The 24954-nt window shown below is 35.8% G+C and overlaps 1 protein-coding gene across 2 annotated transcripts in view; it reads left to right on the top strand.

Annotated features, from left to right (window-relative positions):
* Window positions 1–24954, top strand: part of LOC140751541 (protein O-mannosyl-transferase TMTC1) — a 180703-nt gene that overhangs the window by 42280 nt on the left and 113469 nt on the right. The window contains exons 2-3 of one of the 2 annotated variants that reach the window (XM_073085442.1): window positions 23812–23872; window positions 24289–24737. In XM_073085442.1, the coding sequence (XP_072941543.1) occupies window positions 24430–24737 (308 nt within the window). In that variant the 5' untranslated portion in view covers window positions 23812–23872; window positions 24289–24429. Of the gene's footprint in view, window positions 1–23811; window positions 24738–24954 lie in introns of both variants that reach the window. The other variant, XM_073085441.1, reaches the window with a different exon arrangement.

Below are 24954 nucleotides of genomic sequence, written 5' to 3' on the forward strand. Positions count from 1 at the left end.
TTTTAAGGCTGTATTCTGTTATCTGTATGTGCGGTTATTCTGCTTTTATCTCGTAAGGTAAAGGCAAACCATACAGACGATCAAACTTAATTTTTAGGGCAATCTGGAGTTGATTACAGATTTTCAAGAGCGCGGTGATAGTCAACTGAATATTCAATTTTTTTATATATATTTTTTTTATATAATATAAGAGTAGCAGACGAGCATGCAGTCCACCTGATGGTAAGTGGCTACTGCCGCCCATGGACATCTGTAATCATCCCCAGATAGGATTAGATATTCCTACCTGAGGTCGGCCACAGATGCGCCGCTACCCCTGAGGACTAAGCTGGAACGCCTCGGAAAAGTCTGTCTCCCTTACCACACCCTTCAAACCGGAACACAGCAGCGCTTAACACTGCTGTTATTAGGTTGAAATAGGTGTGGCGGTGGTGCCGCCGGAGTCGAACCACAAAGGGTTCTACCACCTTCAAATCGCATTTATATCGATGTTAAGTTTAGTATACCGTCTAGTTTATCTACGTGGTTAGAAGTAAAATATGGTTTCTAGTCTGACAGATTGGAATTGACCAAAAAAGAGAAAAGCCTATAACATAACGTTGAAGGCAATAAAATTGTCCAACATGTCCTTTCTAGGCAGATGCGGCGCAAAATGGAGAAATATATCGTGCCCGGTTTACTCCTACAAAACGCACTAAATTTTCTATGTCGTATGCACAGAAGTGTTCATGGTATCCCGTTTCGAAACCTAAGCCCGTAACAATAGAAGCTATTGCATGTATATATTTAATTTTTTGTTACTCCCTTGTAACGCTGAAAGTGATTGTAGTTGTCAAAATTTTACAATTAACGTTGCATACGTAAAGTTTTGCGATGGGTACGTCTCTTCCGTATTCTACAACTTGCGCAGTTGTAATTGTTATATAGAGAAGTTGTTCTTGAAATGTAAGTGAAGTTTCATCAGCGTCTACATTTTCAGTAAATTAATTTTAGTAAAGTTTTCTTTATCGTCTAGAACGACCGCACTTTTGAAATTAAAAGCGTATATCACTGTAAAATCTATAACGTAAAGAGAGAAAGAAAAATATTTTAGTGTTACGTGGTACTGCCACGTAACGTGGTAACGCCAAAACATTAACATGGATATTTTTTACTTTACTTAATAAATGTGTAATTTACAACTACTACATACATTTAGCCAATTATTAAATTGATATGGAATTACATATTAGTTTTTTGAGACTGTCACAAAATATAGGTCTGTAATTATTTTCATTAAGTTTGTATCATTAATCAGTAAACGTGCCTTCAAAATAGTTTAGATACTGTCAAAATTAGTTTGTTTAGACTGTTGACAAAAGAAGGAAGCGGATCTTTAAATTTCACTTACAATATCGTTTAACTACTCGTATGCGTAACTTTACACAAATCTAAATTTTATATCATACATTGATCCTATCATAATATATCTACTCAATTACTAAATCCTAACACACTACATACAATTTGAGCAAATTGCTTGTGTGACCGGTCGTCCCGCTAATAATTGTACAAGATGTGAATCAATTTGTCAGATTGCGCCCGAATGTGGCCAATAAAGGGACCTCGTAAAGGCTTTGCGAGTACTATTCCGGATTAAAGCTGGGAACTCGTATAATATTAATTTTATTATAATATTATCGTCGTGTAATTTTAAAGTTCGTGGCTTATCTTTTGTTAGAGGGTATTTTTAGAAATAAGAACACCACGTAATTCCTTGTACTTTACTTATTAGTACCACGGACGAATAACAAAAGACCCGTCTTAACCTAAGGCACCTGCTTTTATAATTTTCCATCTCCCTTCCTATTACCAAGACGGATAACAACCCCACCTTCGACCTGTGCTGCCATCTAGTTAGTAGGAAGTGAGTTTAATGTTACAACGCCATCTTCATAACGATAAGAACAACAATTAGAATCTGTGTAAACTATTGATTAAATTAGTATTTCAATTATTATATCGAATGAGTAATATTAATTCAAGATTTAAATATAATAATAGATTTTTATTGACTTAACACTCGGCCTTTCCTGAAATATGAAATAACGTCCTCGTATTTCTCAACATTTGTTTAAATAATTAAATCTTAAATCAACTTTTACTCATTTTAACATTAATTTTGTAAACTTCTCAAGCTTAAGGTTTTAGTTCACAATATCTGAAATTTTATCACATACAATTCTATAATATGCATACAACTTTTACTCATTTTATCATTAATTTCGTAAACTTCTCAAGCTTAAGTTTTTAGATCACAATGTCTGAAATTTTACCACATACAATTCTATAATATGCTTACAACTCTTACTCATTTTATTATTAACTTTGTAAACTTCTTGGGCTAAAGGTTTTAGTTCACGATATCTGAAATTTTATCACATACAATTCTATAATATGCTTACAGTTATCATGCTCTAAGGAATCACGGTACATTTTTATTTGGTAACTAAAAAAAAAAGAATTGTGCTATCACATTTTAACACTTTTAAGGAAACCATATCGGCCTTCCTGATAAAAGATTACGTCCCCGTAATTTTAACTATGACACACCAACATCGTACAAAAATCAAGTTTATATTGTTATTATATTTTATATACATTAACTTATTCATATGACCACCGGACACACCAAGGTGGCTAAAATTTCGATTAATCACCGGACACACCAATGTGATTATCGATGCATTACCGCCGGACACACCAGGCATTTTCATCTCTAGGTCACCGGACACACCATGGAGATATTATTGCAATAGGGGGTCTTCGGACACACCAGAGAGACCTGCCTATCTTATCTACCATCTGGACACACCAGGGAGACCTATTAAACTATCTCTCATCCGGACACACCAGGGAGACCTATTAAACTATCTGTCATCTGGACACACCAGGAAACTTATTTAATCCGTCACCTGGACACACCAAGGAGACGTGCAACTAAAGATTTTGACTTGTACTGAAATGTTTGTGATATCATGGTTATTTTTAAGTTTAATATAATGATTACAAATATTATTAATAAATTAATTTTCTTCTTCACTGTCATCATCATCAATAGTCTGAATAACAAACTTTTTCATTTTATCTGCAGCTATTACATTATTGTATTTCCTACCACGTGTATTTAGAGATACAACTCTATAACGATCATTATCATACGCTTTAATTACTTTATATGGACCTGCATATTTATCTACCAGTTTCCCACTGGTCAAACCCTTCTTAACTATTTTTCTTTGTACTTGAACTAGATCTCCTACCTTGAAATTCACACATGGTAATCTATTTTTATCATATCTAAGCTTAACTTTTTTTGAAGATTCAACTATATTTGATTGGGCTTGAGCTCGCAGTTCAGGCAAATTACGTTCATTAGTTTGCGTTCTTGGTATATCTATATCGAACCTAGGCGTAAAACCGTATACTAATTCGAAGGGGCATTTTTGTGTAGTATTGTTAATTGTAGTGTTAATTCCTCTCTCCACTAACGGTACCATCTGCTCCCAATCACTATCTTTTTCTCCCGTATACGCAATTAAGGACTGTAAGATCGTGCGGTTGCACCGCTCAACTTGCCCGTTCGCGCGTGGACAAGCGACCGCATTTAAAATATGCTGAATTTGTTTTGACTTACAAAAATTTTGGAATTCCTGGCTAGTAAAGGCCTTGCCACGGTCTGTTATGATGCGTGTTGGAAGTCCAAGTAAACGTATTAGAAAATTCATAGTAGTAATTACGTGCACTGAACAGGTGTTTGGAACGGGTTGTAGCCAAGTAAACTTACTAAAGCCATCTACAATGACTAACAAATAAGCATTACCATTAACTGAAATGCAGAAGGGGCCTAAATGATCCAAATGCCATGTATGCCAGGGAACATTTCCTTTAACGATCGGGTTTAAGAAGCCGCGTTGTTTACCAGTTGGTTTTTTAGCAAATTGACATGAAATGCAGCCTTTTATATATTTTGTGACAAACCTTCTCAATTTTTCAAACCAATACTGACGCTGAATGAGTTCTATTACTTTACTTTCACACATGTGTCCGTTATCATCATGAAACATTTTAGTAACTCTCCAACGAACAGATTTAGGCACTACAATTTTGAATTTATCACCTACTTTACGGTACAAAATATTTTCGTAAAATTTATACAAGTCTTTAAAATCGGTACTATTAACGTTATTAATTATATTTTGTATTTTAGGGTCCTCACTCTGAACTGCAACTATCCAGTTTTGTTCTGTAATATGATGCAAAGGAAGAGCGCAGCGGCTAAGAGCATCAACATGTTGCATTCGTGCACCAGGCCGATACTGAACCGTAAAATCATAACTTTGTAATTCCAGCCACCATCGTCCTATCCTTGGCAACATATCTTTTTTAGTCCATGTAGCACTAAGAGCCTGACAATCTGAAACTACCGTGAATTTCCGACCTAACAAATAAACACGAAACTTTCGAATACTTAGCACCACCGCCATTGCTTCTAGCTCATAAGAATGATATTTCTGTTCAGTGGCGGTAGTCTGCTTGCTAAAGTAAGCTAAGGGTTTAAGTTCTCCTCGAGACTGTTTTTGGAATAGAATTCCACCTACCCCATGACTTGACGCGTCAGTGTGGAGTTCAATTTCAAATTCCGGGTTATATATGGCAAGGACCGGTTCTGAAGATAAGGCATTTTTAATATCGAGAAAAGAATTCTGCTGTTCAAGTCCCCAATGCCAGGGTTGGTCCTTTTTTAATAGTATTGAAAGAGACCGAATCCTATTGGCAAATGACACAACAAACTTTCTGAAGTAACTGGCCAATCCTATAAAGCGTCGAAGTTCATGTAGGTCTGTCGGTTCTTTAAAGTTACGTAGTGCTTCTACCTTGTCAGGGGAAGGTCGTATTTCTCCTGTAGATATGACATGGCCAAGATATTCAATTCGAGTTTTTAAGAATGAACATTTTTCGCGTCGCAATACTAATCCGGATTTGCTAATTTTTTCCAAAGTGCTTTGAAGATGCTCAAGACCATTCGCCACGGTTTTGGAAAACAACAGAATATCGTCAATATAAGCGGTAGCAAATTCAAATCTAGATTTATCGAGTAAAAGATTTATGGCCCGTTGAAAAACGGCTGGAGCATTTGCCAGACCAAAAGGCATCCTCTTATATTGAAATTGTCCAAACGGCGTTACAAATGCTGTATATTTACGACTATCTGGATGCATTTTGATCTGATGAAAGCCAGCTGCTAAATCTAATTTTGTAAACCATTTTTCACTACTTAATCTATCCAACTGATCCTGGATAACCGGAAGGGGGTAACGATCTTTTTTTGTTAATTTGTTTAGTTGCCGATAGTCAATGCACATCCTATATTCACCAGATTTCTTCGGAATGAGTATAACTGGGCTAGCGTAAGGAGAATTACTTGGTTCAATAATATCTTTGTCAATTAAATTTTGTACGATATCACGAACTATGTTCTGTTCTTGTAGTGACATACGGTAAGGACGATAATAAAATGGTATTTCAGTTGTCAATTCAATTTTCATCATAACATCACATTCGCCGACTCTAGAGTCGTCGTCAAAACAATGGCTAAACTTGTCTAAAATTTCTTCTAAATGCTTTAAATTATCGTTATCTAAATCTGTATCGAAATGATTTGAACAATTTTTATCGATCTGACCACGAGCTATACAAGAAGTTGAATAGAGGGTAAGAGGTTGGTATTGCAAATTGTATACATATAAATATCCTATACTATTGGTTATTTCAGCTATCTGTTCCGGAATGTCTATCTCTTTACCAAAAGATCTATGCTCAGAACGGTGTACTTTAATTGTGTCTGCGTCACTATTTTCTGTATAGACAACTATCTTATTCAAACCCTGTAATATTAAAGTGTCATGAGGCACTCTAAATTCAATTTTAGATAATGTAGTTTCACGACTACCCGCGAATGGCAATTCTGTGTTAACAATATCGTTGTCGTTACTTCTTGAAAAGGTTAATTCGTCAGATGTCTTCATTAAATGTATGCCAGGTAATTCGCTAAAAGCGCGGCCTACTATCATATCGGTTTCTTGTAAATTATCTTTCACGACAAGAACGGAAGTAGTGACACAAACACCATCAATACATAACTGAAGGGAAGCTTCACCCTCTGGTGTGATAATTTGACCACCATAACCCTTAATACTTGTGCTACATTTATTTTTGTATAGCAAGTTAATCCTATTTGCTGCGGATATTGTAATAGTATTACACGCGCTACCCAAATCAATGTACGCAGTTAAGTTAGTACCATTTGCAATAGCAACCTTGTGATATTTTCGATCACCGTCATCTACAGGATGAATATTAAATAATTTATTGTTTTTTTTATCACGATTATCATTATGAACGGAATTATTATTAGATTTAGATCCCGACATTTCACGTCTTGAGTCGTTTTTAAGACTATAACACTCATCGCGGCTATGACCGGTTTTGTTACAATGTGAACAGTTTTTTGAAAACCTACAATCCTCAGTTTTATGCCCCGTCTTATTACAAACATCACAACGTAAATTATCCCTACACTGGAAAGAAACATGACCTCTTCGGCCACATATAAAACACTTTGACCTAATAGAATCCCTACCAAAAGTATCACTTGTTTTAAAAGGGCTGCTATCATTTGATGCGTCTATTAAGTAATTTAGTAGTGAACGCGTGTCCCTACAACCTGAACCACGGGCCCCTGCCTTTAACAAAGGATCGCCTAATGTATAAATTATTACATCACATATCATGCTGTCATTGAGCTCACAAGATTTTCCAAGAGATAACTTTTTATAGTAAAAATCAAGTACCTTCTCGTCCCGACGTTTGTTGGTGGTGACGAAGTCGTGCAGTTTGGCAGCAAGTCCTCGGCTGGCAGGAAAGTAGTCGGTAAGCCGCTTCTTCCATTCTTCCCACGAAATGTCGATGTCTTGTTGATGTCCAAACCAAAGGAGCGCGTTGCCTTCCAGGTTGCCGGTCATGTGGTAGATCAGCGTCTTTTCATCCCAGTCGTAGATCTTCGCCAGAGACTCCAGACGATGGACCCATGCGTTGACAGACAAGGTATTAGAATTTCCATCAAATTTTGGCAAATTATCTGGTTTACCGATGATTCTCGAGTTATTTGTGCAATTAATTGGTTTTTGTAAAAATGTACTAGCATTCATTTGTTGTGTGGTAACTGGTTCAACACAAGGTTGTGACTCTAGTGGATGACTTGCACCATTACGAGCATTCCAGGCGGCAGTAGGTAGTATGCACGTGGCTACATCGCCAATCAATGATGAAGCTGGCGTTGGAAGCGCGCTGTTGATAGCAGGTGCTAACTGCGGTGTATTCGCCACAGTAGTCAAATTGTTATTATTATTGTGTATAATCTCACCTGCAGTAACAGCCCGCTCCTGTGCGTTTCCTCCTTGTAAAGCATCAGCTCTCGGACTATTTGATTGTTGCGTTGACGTGCTTCCTTGCTGGACGAACTGCTCGAGTAGTTGTTCTAGTCGGTCGATTCGTTCGTTGTTGTTCGGTCGTCGCTTACTTCGAGGCTTCCGTGGTTTTTTCGAGGCTAAAGGAGGCTGCTCCTCTTCATCATCACTCGATACAGCAAGACAGCGTACGCGCCGCCGATTCATTTTGTAGGCGTGGAACACCGAAATCGCGAAAAAAACGACACGGTAATAACGGTCACTTCTGAATTGTTAGAGGGTATTTTTAGAAATAAGAACACCACGTAATTCCTTGTACTTTACTTATTAGTACCACGGACGAATAACAAAAGAACCGTCTTAACCTAAGGCACCTGCTTTTATAATTTTCCATCTCCCTTCCTATTACCAAGACGGATAACAACCCCACCTTCGACCTGTGCTGCCATCTAGTTAGTAGGAAGTGAGTTTAATGTTACAACGCCATCTTCATAACGATAAGAACAACAATTAGAATCTGTGTAAACTATTGATTAAATTAGTATTTCAATTATTATATCGAATGAGTAATATTAATTCAAGATTTAAATATAATAATAGATTTTTATTGACTTAACACTTTATTTTCTCCTATTTTAGTGAATGGTATTTTAAACTTTGCTTCATTACGTGGAGAGTGAAATTACATATTCAAATAAGATGTGTATAAATAATTTCGAGTGTTAAATTGAACTTCATTAATGTTTAAAGATTTTAAAGTTTTAATAAGGTATTTATTTAATTTTATAATTAATTGTAATAAATAGTAATAATGAGTAGAGTAATGAAAATGTAAATTTATTGCAAATTTTCGATGGTAGATTTTCTCATCAATTCAATCATCTTTCATCTCGATTGAATTAGGGTTATTTAGGAGGAATTGATATAAGATGGTACCCTATTCAGTGAATAGGGTCCACAGGTTACCTTCCAAGTATTCGGGGAACAATAAAATGGTCAAGATGGTTGGGGATTACTAGTAGTAATAAGGTCAGAGGCCGATTTGTAGGAATAGCCGAATAAATTGGGCACATCTAGTTTTATTGGCGCTCTTGAAGATGTTGAATATGCCTTTGTGACCCACGCTTTTGTTGGCCATATTTTGATAGAAATTGATGTTCTTTTAACAGTGATTGTTATCGTAAAAAATATTGACTTCAGTTGTTGTTGTATTTTCTTTGTGTGATTTGTTTATTTTGGTTAGAAGAGCAGAATATATATAGGACGAATTGAGCGTTTTCAATTCGCCTTTTGCTCTAAAACACATAATATTTCATATTATAATCATTCCGCAATGTTGTAATAATAACGGTTCACATTTTTCAAAATTAATTAAGTCGAATATCTACCGCCCTTAATATCAAGATACACTTGAAACTCGTGACCTACATAAGTTGAGAGCTACATTCAACCAAGTTATCTGGATTGGCATCTATAAGTATCAAACACAGTTCACCGCCAACGCAGAACCTTTCCGGAGGTAACGGCCTGTGAATCCTCCGGGAGCCGAACCCGCGCTGTTTCGGTATCCGGTGAACAAGAAAGTCAGTTCCGCAGAAAATCGCTCGCAAAGCTCTAATGGATTCGTATATTGGTTGGTTATTTGATGATCGGATTTTTCTGGTCGGATTTTGTAAAGATTTGTAAATTGCTAGTAAGATTTTTTTGGATTGATCTTAGAATCTTTATGTAATGTTCAATTAATAAAATATCAGTTTTCTTGACTTCGTTGTCGGTTTTATTATTTCTTTCTTGCTACTTTCTTTAGTTTCATACAAATGTATATTACAGTTTAAATCAGCTGCTGACTCCTGAATCAGTGCAACGAAATGTCATTTAGGAAGTTAACCAGCTACAACAATTTGATTCAATTTTCTAAAGTTTTCCAGTAATCTTATACAATTGATATTTTTTGTTCAAGAATTTACGTTACAACACTACCACCAGTACCAGTACCAGTGCCGCATAAATTCGATAGATTTGAAAACGGCGCTCCAGTTCCAATTTATCAAACAAATTCGACACCGACTTACAGAATGGATGTTCGGAATCGAGCCACTAATCCCCAAATTTCGCTAGTTAATAACAGTTACAGCTATTTGACGCTAAGCTGAGCTAGACTTAATGGATTAGTTCCAACGTTCCAACGTTCGAACATTCGATCGTTTTGAAACAGATAAAAGTTTTGCATCTTCGCTCGTTAAGGATGCTCCTACAGATTTGTGGCAGCTGCTACATCTGGTGGAATTGTCGCTTACACAAAGTGGACTTGAGTAAAATCAGAATTTATACGATTTCAACATCTATGATTCCCGTGATATAATTATTATATCTTTCCTTTTGAAGCTATATATATATACGGATAACTTGCTCGGACTATTTATTCTCGTAGTATTTTAAAATTACAAACAAAAAATGTTACATGTTAGAATGTTTATTACTTGAGTGTTGAGCAGAAAGTGTTGTTGCTTAGGTATTTCAAATTAAAAACATCTTTACTACAACAATTAATCTTTTTTAGCAGTCTCTATGAGGACACGCAGTTTAATTTCTCTCGTCAGCATTTTAAACCTTGGGTCATGTAAGTTTCTCAAATTTATATTTTAAAGATTTTCTGTTCCTCTAAAAAGGTCACGTAGAACTCCGCACCTTGCTTTAGTAGGTCAGTGGGAAATCCACTCGAGGGCCTTCGTCGCCAAGTTCGACTAACTTAGTTTGGCGTCAGCTACTCGATTCAACCTGAGATTTTACAACCACGTTGAACAGCGCTGATAATTTTAGGAGCTCAGGTTTTAAAGTTTTAAGAATGGGTTTTAAAGTGCTTTGATCGCATTGTTAAAACACTATACACTTTAAAGTACACAAAGAAATCCACAACATATTTCTATCTATAAAAGTGGATCTCCTTTACCTCCTTTACGCCAAGGGTTTCAAAGGTGTGGAGTATTAACCAGGTTTTGACTTTGGATTAGAACATTTACCTTTTCGAGGCGGACTATCTCAGTCCTCTGGCGTATCAACGCGTTTGTAATCAATTTCAGGTAGGACCCCTGCCGTATTGCGGTCGATTACAGATGTCCATGGGCGGTTTGTTTTCTACTCCTTTGCTTCTACTCCTTTCTACTCCTACGCAAAGAGACACATATTTTTTATCTATCAGAGATACCTTAGTTAATGTACACTTTCTAGGAATTTCGGGCTAACTTGTTATTCTTGATAAATAATGGAATAATTCCTGATCGACGTTCATAAATCTATTCGTATTTGAAGTGCCGAGGCTGGTGGAAATAAATATATAGTACTGGAAGTGCCCTGAAATTTACGACACGCTGGAAATAATAGGCTCCAACTAGGCAAGCTATTACTGCTTGGAACGTGTACAGACGGTACAGAGAATGGCGTAATTGCCAGTGTGGAGGTAATTCTGTCTTCATCTTCGGAATAATTTGGTTTGGCTTCTTATTTGTAGTCCTGATTGGGGACTGGAGCGAATGGTCCCTTGCGTTGCCATTTTGATTTCATTAGTTAATCGTTTTTGGTTCGTTTAGGTTAAGATAGTTTAGGGTAAGGTGTTTTTGTTACCGGCTTAGGTAAACTGTAGAATAAATAAGTTGTGATGTCATGCATTGTTGTTGATTAATGAACTACGTCTGAAAGTGATTATGCGCGATTTGCTAATGCTATTTGTTCGAGATGGAATATTTTGAAATAGGCCATGTAATAATTAATTAGGCCATGGTCATGAATACTAAGTGTACTGGAAAGATATGTTCCATGCATTTATTTTTATTGCCCTGATAATAAGGTCGTCAATTATGCTGTGATTAAAGTTAACATAATTTTATTATTCAGTACGCCATTTATTAATTATCTTCAGGAATATCTATATATTCACATGAGCTCATGTGAAATTAAATGATATCTACAAATATCTACCACATAAGTCTACATGAGCCAGTCCTCAGTCAAAAATAGGAATTGCAGAGAAGTGTTTATTCACTTATTACTAATTGAACGCTTTTAATTTAAATTTAACACCTGTATTTCTATTAAAATAAGTCCCAATAGCGCAGTGTTTCTGGTCAGTGAAGCGATCGCTTTACAAACCGCCAACACAAATATTCGCGCTCGTGCCCACTGTATCAGAAAGTCATACGATATGTATAGTGGTACAAGTTACGAGCAAAGGGCGATAGTAATGTAATACATTTACATTTGCGTATTACAGTAATAATTAAAAATTAAATGAAATTACTCAATTTTGGGTGACATATTTGGGAAAACTAAGTCAGAAGTAAAATGGTAACCTTCAGAATATTTTAAATCTTCATATGATAAATTTATATAAATAAATTAGGACTGTCAAGTAGAGCCTCATATTAAAAATATGTAAACAAAATATAAAAGCTAATTTAAATTTTATGAAACTTACGGCATTGAGTAGCTAATAAAGCAATTATTATAAACTTCGTACGACTCACGTGGGATTGTTGCATCTGTAAGTAGAGAAATTTTAAACATACCTATACTTACTCGCTCTATCTTATCCCTCGAACCATCCCGTGTTCAGTCGCCAAACCATTCGTCCGAATAACTGATATGAGACGAAGTTTGAATTGCAAAACTACACCGGAATTCGCCTACTTCAGGCGAACTGAACACTTTACATGCATCGAGCGCATTCAAACGTCAATGATATGTGAAGTTCTTTTGTTCTGTGCAACCAGAGTTGCTGTAGATTTGGTTCACTGAGTCAAAACTACTCTTGGAGTGTGAACGACTTTGAAAAGTAAGACGCGGTATTATTGATCCTTTATTCACTCAGCTGGAGATGATGATATTTGTTTTGTTCTTACAGTGCCCAACGATAACTTTAAAACTTTGTTAATTAATGTCTACGGGGAAACAAATTAATGAAATAATTATGGTTAATGTTCTACTAATAATTTAATAAATTAATAATGTTAGAATTAATTGTAGCTTATAATGTTTTTATACAGTAAATCTCAAGGTTTCATGTCGTTGTAATATTAATAAAATTATAGTAAAAGTGATAGTTGACTGCAAGAATAAAGTAGAATATTGTGGCTACAATACATAAACATGTATCAGCGACAGCTTTTCTACACATACTGATTCTATTATTACTGTTAATAAGTAATAACGTTAGTCCTACGAATTCTATTTGGCGGGACACATTACCGTCTTCATTTCAGGTATGAAATGTATTTATCCGCTTCAACGAATTCAGTTCATTGTCGGATTTCAACGATTTCCTCTATGGCCCGTTGCGTCTTAATTTTCTTATATTTCTGACTTACTTTTCTATTTATTATTTAAATTAAATTTGTATTTATAAGAATACTCATGAAATTACTAGAGCCTACTGAAAGTTGAAGTTATTTAACTTTCACAATTAATTTTGCACAAAAAGTAGATCTAGTCCTGAATCTACAAAATAAATTGCTTCTAGTAATAAGTCCACGTTTACTTCAAGGTTTACTTGGAAATCCTGAAGCTTACAATTCACTTCATTCCTCGCCTATTAATCAAAACTAGATTGAAATGTTGGCACTTATCAACGTCATTATCGGAATGATCTTGGAGGAAAAGACAGCGAGAGTGAATCATTTGTATTAATTATCCGAGAGATTTGGATTCAGTGACCCTTCAAGAGATAGTACGCTCTAAAGGGACGAAGTTAAAGATGAATTTGAGATGACAAGTGGCTGTAAGGCGATAGCAGATTAAAATCCAGGTCTTAATTAGAAGGCGTTCGATCCCATCGCTGTTCCGCTCCGGAGCTTGAAGATAGGCCAAGGAGTTGATAAAGTATTCGTCGTTATTTATGGTGGCATTTATTTCAGTTAGGATTTCTTAAGGCATTAGTAAATTGTTTTCGTGGGAATATCTACCGTTACCATAAATGATTAGACAGATTCTGTAAGATTTTGTTTATTCGAGCTACTCCAGCTTCTACAATAATATCATATTTATGGTATACTACTCAATTTGATGTATCGACTTTTTATATATCGTACTCACATCTTAAGTGGTTATAATATTAATAATTGTTTAAAAATAATTTTATATTAAATGTGAAAGAATGCCACAAAACGACTTTTTGGTGATAAAATTTAAAATATCTAATTCGATATTTATTTTCGTGACGGCGCTGCAACCGTTTGACCTATATAGGCACGACCTACATGCATGAAAATATGTTATTTCCCGACGCAATTGTGTTATTTATTATGACGTACTAGTATGGGCTTGAAATATTGAGTATGTTTTTTTTTAATAATATAGGAATATACCCTTCACCCTATAATATACCTAGAATATACCCTTGTGGTTCGACTCCGGCGGCACCACCACCGCACCTATTTCTACCTAATAACAGTAGTGTTAGGCGCTGCTGTGTTCCGTTTTGAAGGTTGTAGTAAGGGAGAAAGACTTTTCCGAGGCGTTCCAGCTTAGTCCTCAGGGGTAGCGGCGCATCTGTGGCCGACCTTAGGTAGGAATATCTAATCCTATCTGGGGTACATTACAGATGTCCATGGGCGCAGTAGCCACTTACCATCAGGTGGACTGCATGCTCGTCTGCTACTCCTATATTATAAAAAAAAAGTGGCTACTGCCGCCTATTGACATCTGTAACCAACAAAGATAAGATAAGATTCCTGAGGTCGGCCATTGATTCGTTGCGACCCCTGATGACTGAGCTGAAATCTCTCGGAAAGTAGTGCTTCTTCAGACCAGAACACAGCAGCGCTTAACGCTGCTATTATAAGCAGAAATGGGTAAGAATATAGTTACATAGTACTAGAACAGTCAGTACCTACCATGTGTCGATGCAAAGACTTGAAGATCAAATAAAGTAGTGCCCCTTGAGAGACACCTATGACCACCAGTAGCCAAATACATGTATCTCACACAGCACAGACGTTAATGTCGTCGTCCTCATCCCATTAATGTCTCACAGCTAGGCACGGGTCTCCTTTTAGAGTGAGGTCTAAGTGCGGATTGATATATCGCACTCCCATGTGAACTTTTTTAAGAACTCTTAGACGTTCTGGTTTTCTAACAATAATTTCCTTGACAGTAAAAGTAAGTTGCAATTAATTTATAATCCGCACGTAATTAAAAAAATCTGTGTGTCTGAATTCGAATCTCGGATAGTGATTGAGAGGTCAAGTTTTTAACCACCAATTATCCCTGCAATGGAGACGATACTAATCATGTATAAGATAGAATTGTGACTACTACTACACCACTATTATTTAAATCAAAATTAAGTAAGATGTTCACCATTAAATTTCGAAAATAATTCTAAATTTACTACGTTTATCATTGTACCACGATCATGTATGTATTTGACCTTCTAAAATTTGTAATCAAACCCAGTAGGTTCAGGAGCGTTTGTCTTTTCTCATTAGAGCCTTAGTGATTACAGACGCTTTGTGGCAAACTGCACGTTTTACATTGCCTCCAAGCCGAATAATTGGTGCTGCAACGAAATTGCGATGTTTCCCACGTACTCTCTGTTCCGCTCAAGTTCCAAAGTTCAGGCACTTGTTCTACCGACAACGAAGTAATAAACGATGACTATAATAAATATTTCTACAGAGATTCCAATACCGTAGTATATACTACTACGGTATTTTTCTTATAAGAAAAAACATAGTAACTAATAAATATTTTCTTAAGTGCCCCTGACGGTGCAATATTGACCGTTCATCAGAATGCCAGTAAGTAATCGAATTGTATGTCTTTGTTATCTTTGTTTTTGAATTAGAATCTGAATTAGAGTACATGTTCACTTCACGTGACGTGAAATAGTCGCAGGCATCAGTTATGTTTAATTGTAGATGAATACTGAGTGCAATAAGGTCTTCCTCAGGTCTTTTAGATATGCATTGATACCTCTGAGTAATTAGGGAGCCTCATATAACAGCAGCGCGCAGTTGAACAACTAAAAGTTGTAACAAAATTGAATCCTTGTCTTCATTGTCCGTATTGTTTGCTATTTTTCATAATATTTAGTGTCGTTGAGCGAGAAGCCCGTTAGTCGCCTGCCCGCTTCCCTTTCTCAGTGGCGTAAGTTGGTTAGTTTGATGAATCAAGAGCAGCAGTATTCTTGGTTCAGGCTCGAGAGTTGGTGAGAGGTCGATTTGAAATGCTAATGCCACTCGAATTCCATTTCAGATTACGACCCTCAGTTCCTCAGTTAATAGTAACATTCGCTGTTACTGCCGACAATGGACCCTGCGTTGAATAAATAACGCTGGAACCTTGGTACGGGCAATGTTTTTGAATATTCCTACGAAGTAAGGTTGCCCTCTGAAATATAATATGGCCGTGAAAAGTTACCGGTACCCTTAATATGAGTTTTTACGTTTTTTGCTTTTATTTTTGTGTTTGAATGTATCTTTCTGTGTTTACCTTTATGTCATTGATATTTTTCTGTAAAATTGGGTTATATTTTGAAATACTTTTGAAATTTAACATACTCAAATATTTAAAGCTTTAAAAGTAATGAAAACATTATTACAGCAACATAATAAATCTGTTAACCAGTTAGGTTCGTAAGAACTGTTAAACTAAATGAGTTAATATTACGCGCATTCTTGTTTCATTGTTTTCATTGAATAAAAATTGTTTATTTTGCAATTATTTTTAACCTCTTACTTTGTATCTTACTGTTTTTAAGTATTTCAGTTAAAAATACATTTGCTTTGTATCTTCAGACGCAATTTTACAAGCGTTTTAATTTAAAGACTGTCGATAAATTTTTTACGATCATTTGCATAGTTCCGGAGTAATTCTTAATAAAGTGTATCATGAGCTTGTTTTAAGTTGTTCGTTATCACGAGGCTACCAGCTTGGATAGGCTGCTCGGGTTACGCGTTGAATACATAAACGGAACCCTGTAACAAGCAATGTTTTTGAATATTCTCACCAAGTGCTGCCTCCGTGAAATGTCTATAGCGCTCTCAAATATTTGACTTTGTACCTACTGGGCTTTAAGCTCTGTATCTTTGTGGAGATGAAGTACCTTGCAACCTTGAATTAAGTATTAGCTTCGAGTCGTTTACATTGCCTTTGTCTTTACTTTTATCTTTCTATGTATATTTTTCTTTGTATGCATTTTAAGCGGTGTTAACTTAAAACACTGATTAAAAATGTTTAGCAACTATTAACTCTGTATAGCATATTTATTATGTGTGTAACAGGATAATTTCAAATCTACGCTACGTTGCTATTTTTTTAAAGTAAATTAGTTAAAATGATTCTGTATACGGAACTTTATTAAAATATTAATGAGCAAATGTGATGTACAGTGAAACGAAGAAAGGTGATTATAATAATACTAGAAGGTTGGTGGGTAACATGAGCATAGACAAACAAAATACATGACCATAGACAACAAAAACAAAAATTTGAAAATAACAATTCAATCAATCCTCGAATTGAAGCCGGAATATTGCGAGGTAGACTAGTATAGTGTTCGTCCGCTTCGAAGGTAAATTGTCATCTCTCACTCAATTGTTACATTGACGATTTAATTGCTCCAGTTTATTCCGAAATACGGTTCAACCTATTAATAAAACGTCTGCGAATTTCCCAAATTGAAAGTCACAAAATCAACAAAAAAGCGATCGAGTAAATTGTCTCCGAAGAAATTGCTCCAAAATACCGAAAGTCTTCAGTCTATCAATTAACCTCCCGACTTGTGAGCTTACGCAAATCCGTTGAATTTTAAACAAAGACATCGCCGACATCAGACAATGTTGTTTACAGCGAATATCTCGATGTTGAAGCGAATAAATTACTCTTTAAAGCGATTTGTTTACGCTCGTGTAACTTTATCGAAAATAGAGTGAGTCGCGCTAGTTAATGAGATTATCGCGGAGGTTAGAATAATCAAGGATGGAGATGAGACTAGTGAATCGTTATTCAGGCAACTTTGTGTAACGTTTTATCAGAGATGTCAGTGCTAATTTTCAAGTTCACTCACTGTCTATGTCAAGTCACTGTCTATGCTACGAATATAATAATACCAATATACCAAACCATGATACCAAACTTATATGACATTGCACTTGCTTTATACCCGACTGCGGTGGATAATGTTTTTCGAGCATATGTATATGAGTGCGTCTCATTATTAGACAAGTCCCATAGCCCATAGGACTAGACGGATTTTAATATATCAAATATCTTTTTACGCGTATGAATTGCGAAAATGACTGAGTAATATTTTGAAATGAAGGACTTGAATTTTTGTAATTTTGTTATAATCTCTAGTTAAGTTATTGTATTCGGATGTTACATCAGCATTTCCTTTAACATTAGCGTATAAAAGCTAATAATTGTATTTATCTACTAATAATACTTTATTTTAATTTAAAATAATCTATTTGACAGCGTCCATATGAAATATAGTATTCGGAGTTCAATATCATGTTTCCTTGTTAAAAAAGTTATGATTTATTTATTTTCACTCCAATTATCATGAGAATGATTAGGCCATAGTCCAACGCGTAGTCCAAGTGCGAATTGGTAGACTTCACATACCTTTGAAAACTTCTTTTTTTGAAGATTTCTCATGCAGGTTTCCTCACGTAATTTTCCTGCACCGTTTAGGCAAGTGATAATTAATTTCTAATACGCACATAACTTTGAAAAATCAGCGTGCCTGGGATTTGAACCTCCGACCAGTAGGCTATAACTGCCTGTTCTGTAACATAGGATATTGTAGTAATAATTGACAAAATTTCAGAGTACTTTCAGAGTTTACTGTTATCACTTGCCATAAACTTCTAAATAGGTTCAATAAAGTTCAGTATCCCTTATCGTCTGTTGGAGTTCGCCAGTGAACTTGTCCGTCACCCGTGATTGATCGAGGACTTAACGGATTGGACATTGCTAATCCCTCAAGTATCCCGTTGAATAAATATACTACTCCGGAAAATATGTATGGCCCTTATATTATCGGTCAAGCTATTAATATTAGGTAATGAGTTGATTATATTTAGTGGTTGCCAACAGATAAATCTGGAACAGTGACTTGATAACGACACAATGAATTTACACAATTTACTACACATAACATGTACACAGATTTGATTTGAATATTGGGATAATTGATGGTCTTTAGTTTGAGAAGGAAATTATTGTATCGTCTTGGATGAAAAGAGTTTTTAAGAAACATGCTAGGCTTCCAATATTAGTACTCAGACTTAGCAATCCATCTGCACCCGACCTCGAGTAGAAATTTCAATTTTATTTGAATCTACCTACAAATGTTCATGGTCAGCAGTGACCACTTTGAGAGTCCACAACAAATTATCTACTTTGATTAATGTTATCGCATAAAATTAATGAATCTTTAAAAAGGAAATAATGACCAGTATTCACATTTCGAATTTCGTAGTGATATTAATTTCGTTATCTTTAATTTATCAAAGGTGTATAGAACCATTAATTCTAACTTTTTGACCAGCATAAAGAATTAAAACATGTATAAGCTCCTTTGAAGAGAAATTGTAGCTAAACTTACAATTACCAAGAAAGAAGTTTTAGCAATCCGGAAAGTTTGCGATCAGAGGAAATTTAGCTCTATTATAATCGGGCAGGATTGATTTTGTTTGTTTTACTGCTATGGCAGCAACCCTTCGAATGGTTTAACGTGAAAACATAATTAAGGCCCGCGGAGTTGGGAACTTTAATCGAATTACGAACTGTTGCAAGATTAGTCGGTCTCGCGGTTTTACTACGGGGATATAGTTACTTACACGATTCTAGAATCATTCTTATACATTTACTCTCGACAATAATAAAGTTAATTTATCTTCAGTACATAACTTCGAATCTGTATCAGATAATTATTCGTATAGCATAATTATTAGATACGGCGTGTGGCTTCTTAACGTAAAGAAATCACTGTCGCATATCGTAAAGTCACTAATTTTGTTTAGAGCGTAATCATCGCCCCATCACAGTCCCACTGCCGTGCTGAGTCTTCTTTCAAGTTTATTTTTTTGGGTTTCATTTAGAACATCACATATCAATGTCATATGAATTAGATCTTATTCTTGTATATTTACTTAAGTTCTTAGCTGCGTAGATCCTGGAATCCATACAGAATCATCACTTCCATACCCTGTCATAGATGATACATCGTGGATATATCGATACCAATTTATTGCTTAACGAGAGGGTCTCGAGGGGAAATTTTCCGTAGATAATTTGGAATGTGGCCCTATCGTGTCGAACGTCATTAATATTCCATATCTGTCGGAGTACGGGGGCGTGACCGTAGAACAACGCATGGTGATATTAAATATTGGAGAATCGATAAAAAACCATGTGATACTTCATGTCGCTTGATGACTAATGGATTCGGGCGCGGTAATTATAGGTGGAAAGTTGAAGGGCAAATTGTCGATATTGGAGAAGGATTAATCACGATTATGCTGTGCGGTTTGACCTTGTTCTGAGGAAAATATGGCTTGAAAATGTATTTAAATTTAGCTAAACATGTTAAAATTATACTCACTAGCGTAAGGCGTCTCGTGTTAATAGCAGTTTTATAATTACAACAATTTTAAAAATGGTAACGGCATATTAGTACGATGAATTTTGTATACTGAACTACTATTTTATTTAATTTATTATTTTTAACGACTATTTAAACCTAATACAGGTTTCATGGATTTGTCTATCCCCTTGGGTTTAACAGGCGTGAAATTATTTCCTTTAACCAACTTTAAAACTGTTCTTGACTGTATTTTAATCACAGGCTGAGCCTTGCGAGGCGCAATAAAATCGACATATTTCACCAGCGCAGACGAAACCTCGAGAGGCTGAACTTTTCCCATCAGCCAGCGAATTTTTCTCAAACTTGGAACTTTATCTTGATAAGCGATATTTTAAAAAACAATTTACGGAAGACACCGGTTGGGGATCTTAAGGAGCTTAAGTGATAATTTTACCTCTTGTCCGTGCTTGCTCATAAAATTCGGAGCTATTTTGAATTTGACCCATACTTGAAAGTAAAATAACAATTTAAGATTTTTTCCTCAAAGATGAAAAATTAAGACGAGAGAAAAGTGCGGTGCATTTTATGTTTAGGGATATAGGGATTTATGAAAAGAAAATCTAGTGTATACCTTTTTTATTACCTACGTGATTTGTTATCTATGTGGTACTGTTACTGATTAGAAATAGAACATCAATTCTATCGAAAATAGATGCGCAATATTATTATAGTGACCATAAATTTCAGAACACAGAGCTACTTCTATTACATATAAAAACAACGGAAAAAATAATTACGATCATGTTTTCGCTGCACCAGGAAATGAATATTACGATACAAATATGGATAAATAGTAAGCCAGATCGTAAGGTAAGCGATGAAAACATTTAAATACTCCTTGAATTGCAGCTGCTCACTTTACTTGTTGGTTCCTGAAAAAAATTAAATCGTTTTGCTTCCACCGAGTTGACCTACTTACCGGCAAGCATTCGCGGGAAACTGGAGTAGATTTATTTAATCTAGATTTTTACAAATCCGTTATTTTTTACAAAAACAGCCGAAATGTATTTCGCGTTGAAAACAACTTAATAACCATTTTAAATCGCGATTCGACACGGCTTAAAAATACTTTTTAGGAAATATTAAATTTTGTGTTTTTGTTAATTATATAGTCACTTGCGGCGAATTATTCACATGTGGCAATGTTACACGTGTTTGTGAAAAATTTACATATTTTCTCGTTCGAAGAGCTTGTACGGGAATGGGTTCGGAATATTTTTTTAGGGTAGCTCGGTACAGGGTGCCGATTTATTTGAAATTTAATCCGCGCCTAACGCGATATACGCTCATGCAAGATTCTGGCAGGGAGAGAAACGTAACAAGTAATTAGTGGAAACAGAACAAGAATAAGACTCGCTGATATTGAATCTGAAAATAACATTGCTATTCCATTATATTACCAGTTGGTTTTGTCTAAAATAATATTGTGTTTTTATATTTTTGTATGAAACTTGATTCATTCAAATTAAAGTAAATATTCACTTTTTATCTACCCATCCGCGCTTAGCCAGCAAATAAAACAATTTGAGGGGAAACCTGTGCGTAAAAGTTAGACCTTGGATGCATTGTGATGAGGAGCTGCATTGCGCCAATTCTAAATTATGTTCTTATATTTTATTCTAATTTTAACAAGTTGGAACGTATTATTTACCCGACAATGTAAAATGGAAATAACTGTTGAGACATGTTTCTGCCTTGTAACAAAATTGTTGCTTTGCAGTGTAATGGATTGAACTGTGTCAAACAGATTGTTCTGTTAGATTAGCCGTTTTGGTTGCATTTTCGAACTGAAGTCCACTTTTGCAAGCAATTTGGGCTTTACCAAAATAGCTTTGGTCTTATAGTACAAGAGTCAGCATTTACAATTTAACTGTAAATTACCTATTATAACATTTTTGTGTTATCTTAAATATATAAATACTTTAATAGAATTGCGTGGTGTTAGTACAAAACTCCAAAAATTTCTGCCATATGAAATAATCATGTTCAAAAGCAATATTTCATAAAAAATATTATTTATTTTCCTATTCTGTCATTCATTTCTCTATCCATATCCATTCGTTGGAAGTAATTTATGATTACGAGTTAAACCCGAATTGAATAAATAAGAATAATATATTGTGATGTCCATTAAATAGTAATACGAGTGTATCATGGTTGAAGGTATTCTATCAGCTGTCCCAGTCGGCAAAGCAATACTGATCGCTGGGCCGTCCCTCACTCGTAATCAATCATATATAATCCAATATTTGTCCGCCAACCCGTAATCGAAGCCTGATTAATGTTGCTCCAAGTTCATTGTATCAGATGTTACATCTGCCTCAATTATATCCGTTATTTGTAAGGTAAGTGAGGGTTAAACTTTTATATTGGTTAATATTAAAGCCAGCAAGTCCGACAAAAATGCTCGGGACAAAAAAATATATCGTACAAAATAAAATTGGATTAGTATATCTCTTTGCAGGTTTTCTACGTGCATGAGCTAATTGAATATATAATTAGGGTACAATACAGTACAAAAAACAACGAAGATAAGTCTGGAGTATAGCGTGAAGGGAAAGATCTTATTTACAAAATAGTAAGGAGTAGCAGTTATTGGCAGTAGGAAACAGACGTCCGAAAGAATAAATGTAGATATAAAACCGGAAATTTCCACCTAGATCCTAACAGAGGACCTATGGAGTTCTCATCGAACGCCCACATAATTTTGAAGGTGGTAGAACCCTTTGAGGTTCGACTCCGGCGGCACCACCGCCACACCTATTTCTACCTAATAAAAGCAGTATTAAGCGCTTCTGTGTTCCGGTTTAAAGGGTGTGGTAAGGGAGACAGACTTTCCCGAGGCGTTCCAGCTTAGGCCTCAGGGATAGCGGCGCATCTTTGACCGACCTCAGGTAGGAATATCTAATCCTATCTGGGGTTGATTACAGATGTCCATGGGCGGCAGCCACTTACCATCAGGTGGACTGCATGCTCTTCTGCTACTCGTATACTATAAAAAAAAATCAAGGACAGACCATTATATTTAATTCGGTACAATGCTTGCCATTTGCCAGCAAGAACTTTCTTACACTTGTACTCTTACATCAAACTAACATAAGTAGGTAACATAAAATATTTATTGCATTCATTGCCCAAACCAACTTTCTCCCACTAAATAAGTTTCTCCAGCAAACTCGAGGAGAATTCACAAGAGTAATGAAATTAGCAACAGTCTTAATTCGCGGAATAGTGCATGAGTGAATTGGGGAAACATGACATTAGCATTTCAAATACGTCGAACTGAGAAACTGCGGGGAAGGTGCTTAAACTAGAGTTATGAGCTGGGGTAAAAGGTTTTTAGCTCAGATAAAAAGTCTTATGCCTTTGAATCTTCTCATCCTTTTAGCACGGGATGGAACAATTCAAATGCGGTTTTCTGTATTCGTTATTTCCTTGATTAGTTTTATTTCGATGTCTTCAGATAAATCAGAGATAAAATGTAACTTTACTAGCATTGTAAACTAAAATAACAGTAATAAGTTTTTATAGCATCTGTATCCAATTAAAATGTAAACAAAATATAAGTTCAGAGCGTTACCTATTAAAACCTCTCGCTCCAACTTTGAGCATAAAATTAAACAATGTCAGTGTACAATTATTATTTTTTTGTTTCAGATTACTACACGAGGAATGGAGCATAAATCACTGGTGGATTGAATAACGGGTTCATGCGCAAGTGAGGCAGGAATTAAAAAATAAATATAAAGAAAAGGGTCGGGCGGCCATCTTGGGTCATCGTTTACCCGGACGGTACTCATGAATATGACATCAGTGGTCGTCGCAACTGACCCACAATGTTGATTTATGCGTCGCCGGTGATCTATCACTGTAGATAAACGTAGTCGCAAACAGGCCATACTTTTTCGGTAGTGCGTTCTTTCACCTGAGGGTCCCGATTGAGTATGCATGAAGTTTTGGAAACGATTTATTAGGGATATGGGACCAATTTTATTTGTTATGTGCTGAAACTGACTCCTATATAGCTACGTCGCGTAGATGTAGTAAATTGTGATTTATGTAAAGATAAATATAAACTTTCCGCTGTCTCGTGCTATTTTTAAGTTTAAAATGGTAAAATTGTAAAAATTGTAGAGTCCGCAGAAACTTTCCACACAAAACCGAATAATGTGAACAAAGTTTAACAACTCGTAAAGTGCAAACTAAAATTGCACGAATGAAAGTTCATTGCGAAGCAAAAAGTTAAAAATGAGAGAGTAGGAAGCGACGATAATCATGCGCCGCCGTCCCTTACCATCGGTCCGGGAGGAAGGTCAGAGTAACCCCACATGTCACACGTGGCGCAGTTTATGCGAGAACGAGTGGGCGATATATGCACTGGTAGCGTCAGTGGGTGCCTTGACATACGCGAATAGCTTGAATGGCGAATTCGTGCATGACGACATCCCAGCGATCGTGACGAATGGTGACGTCACTGGAGAGAATTCAGTGCTAAGGGTTTTCAAGAATGATTTCTGGGGCACGCCGATGTCGGACCCGAATAGCCACAAGTCGTATCGGCCGCTCACCACTCTGTCATTTCGGTAAGTGCTCCATTGTTTTCGATTTTTGTGCTCCGTGCGATTTTAAGAATTTCAGTCAATATTTAAATGGAAAACGTTAGCAGCTTTTAGCGTAGATGAATAAATACTTTCATTATTTGTCTGTTATGATCAATAGCCAGATTAAAATAGTGGAATAATTATAGGAGAAATAAGTAAATCTTCAACAAACATCAGAACTTCAAGAGAATATTTATAT

Source organism: Epargyreus clarus, unplaced genomic scaffold, assembly GCF_041222505.1.
Source record: "Epargyreus clarus isolate Ecla_fem2 unplaced genomic scaffold, WU_Ecla_fem_2.2 ptg000023l, whole genome shotgun sequence".
Taxonomy (NCBI): Eukaryota; Metazoa; Arthropoda; class Insecta; order Lepidoptera; family Hesperiidae; genus Epargyreus; species Epargyreus clarus.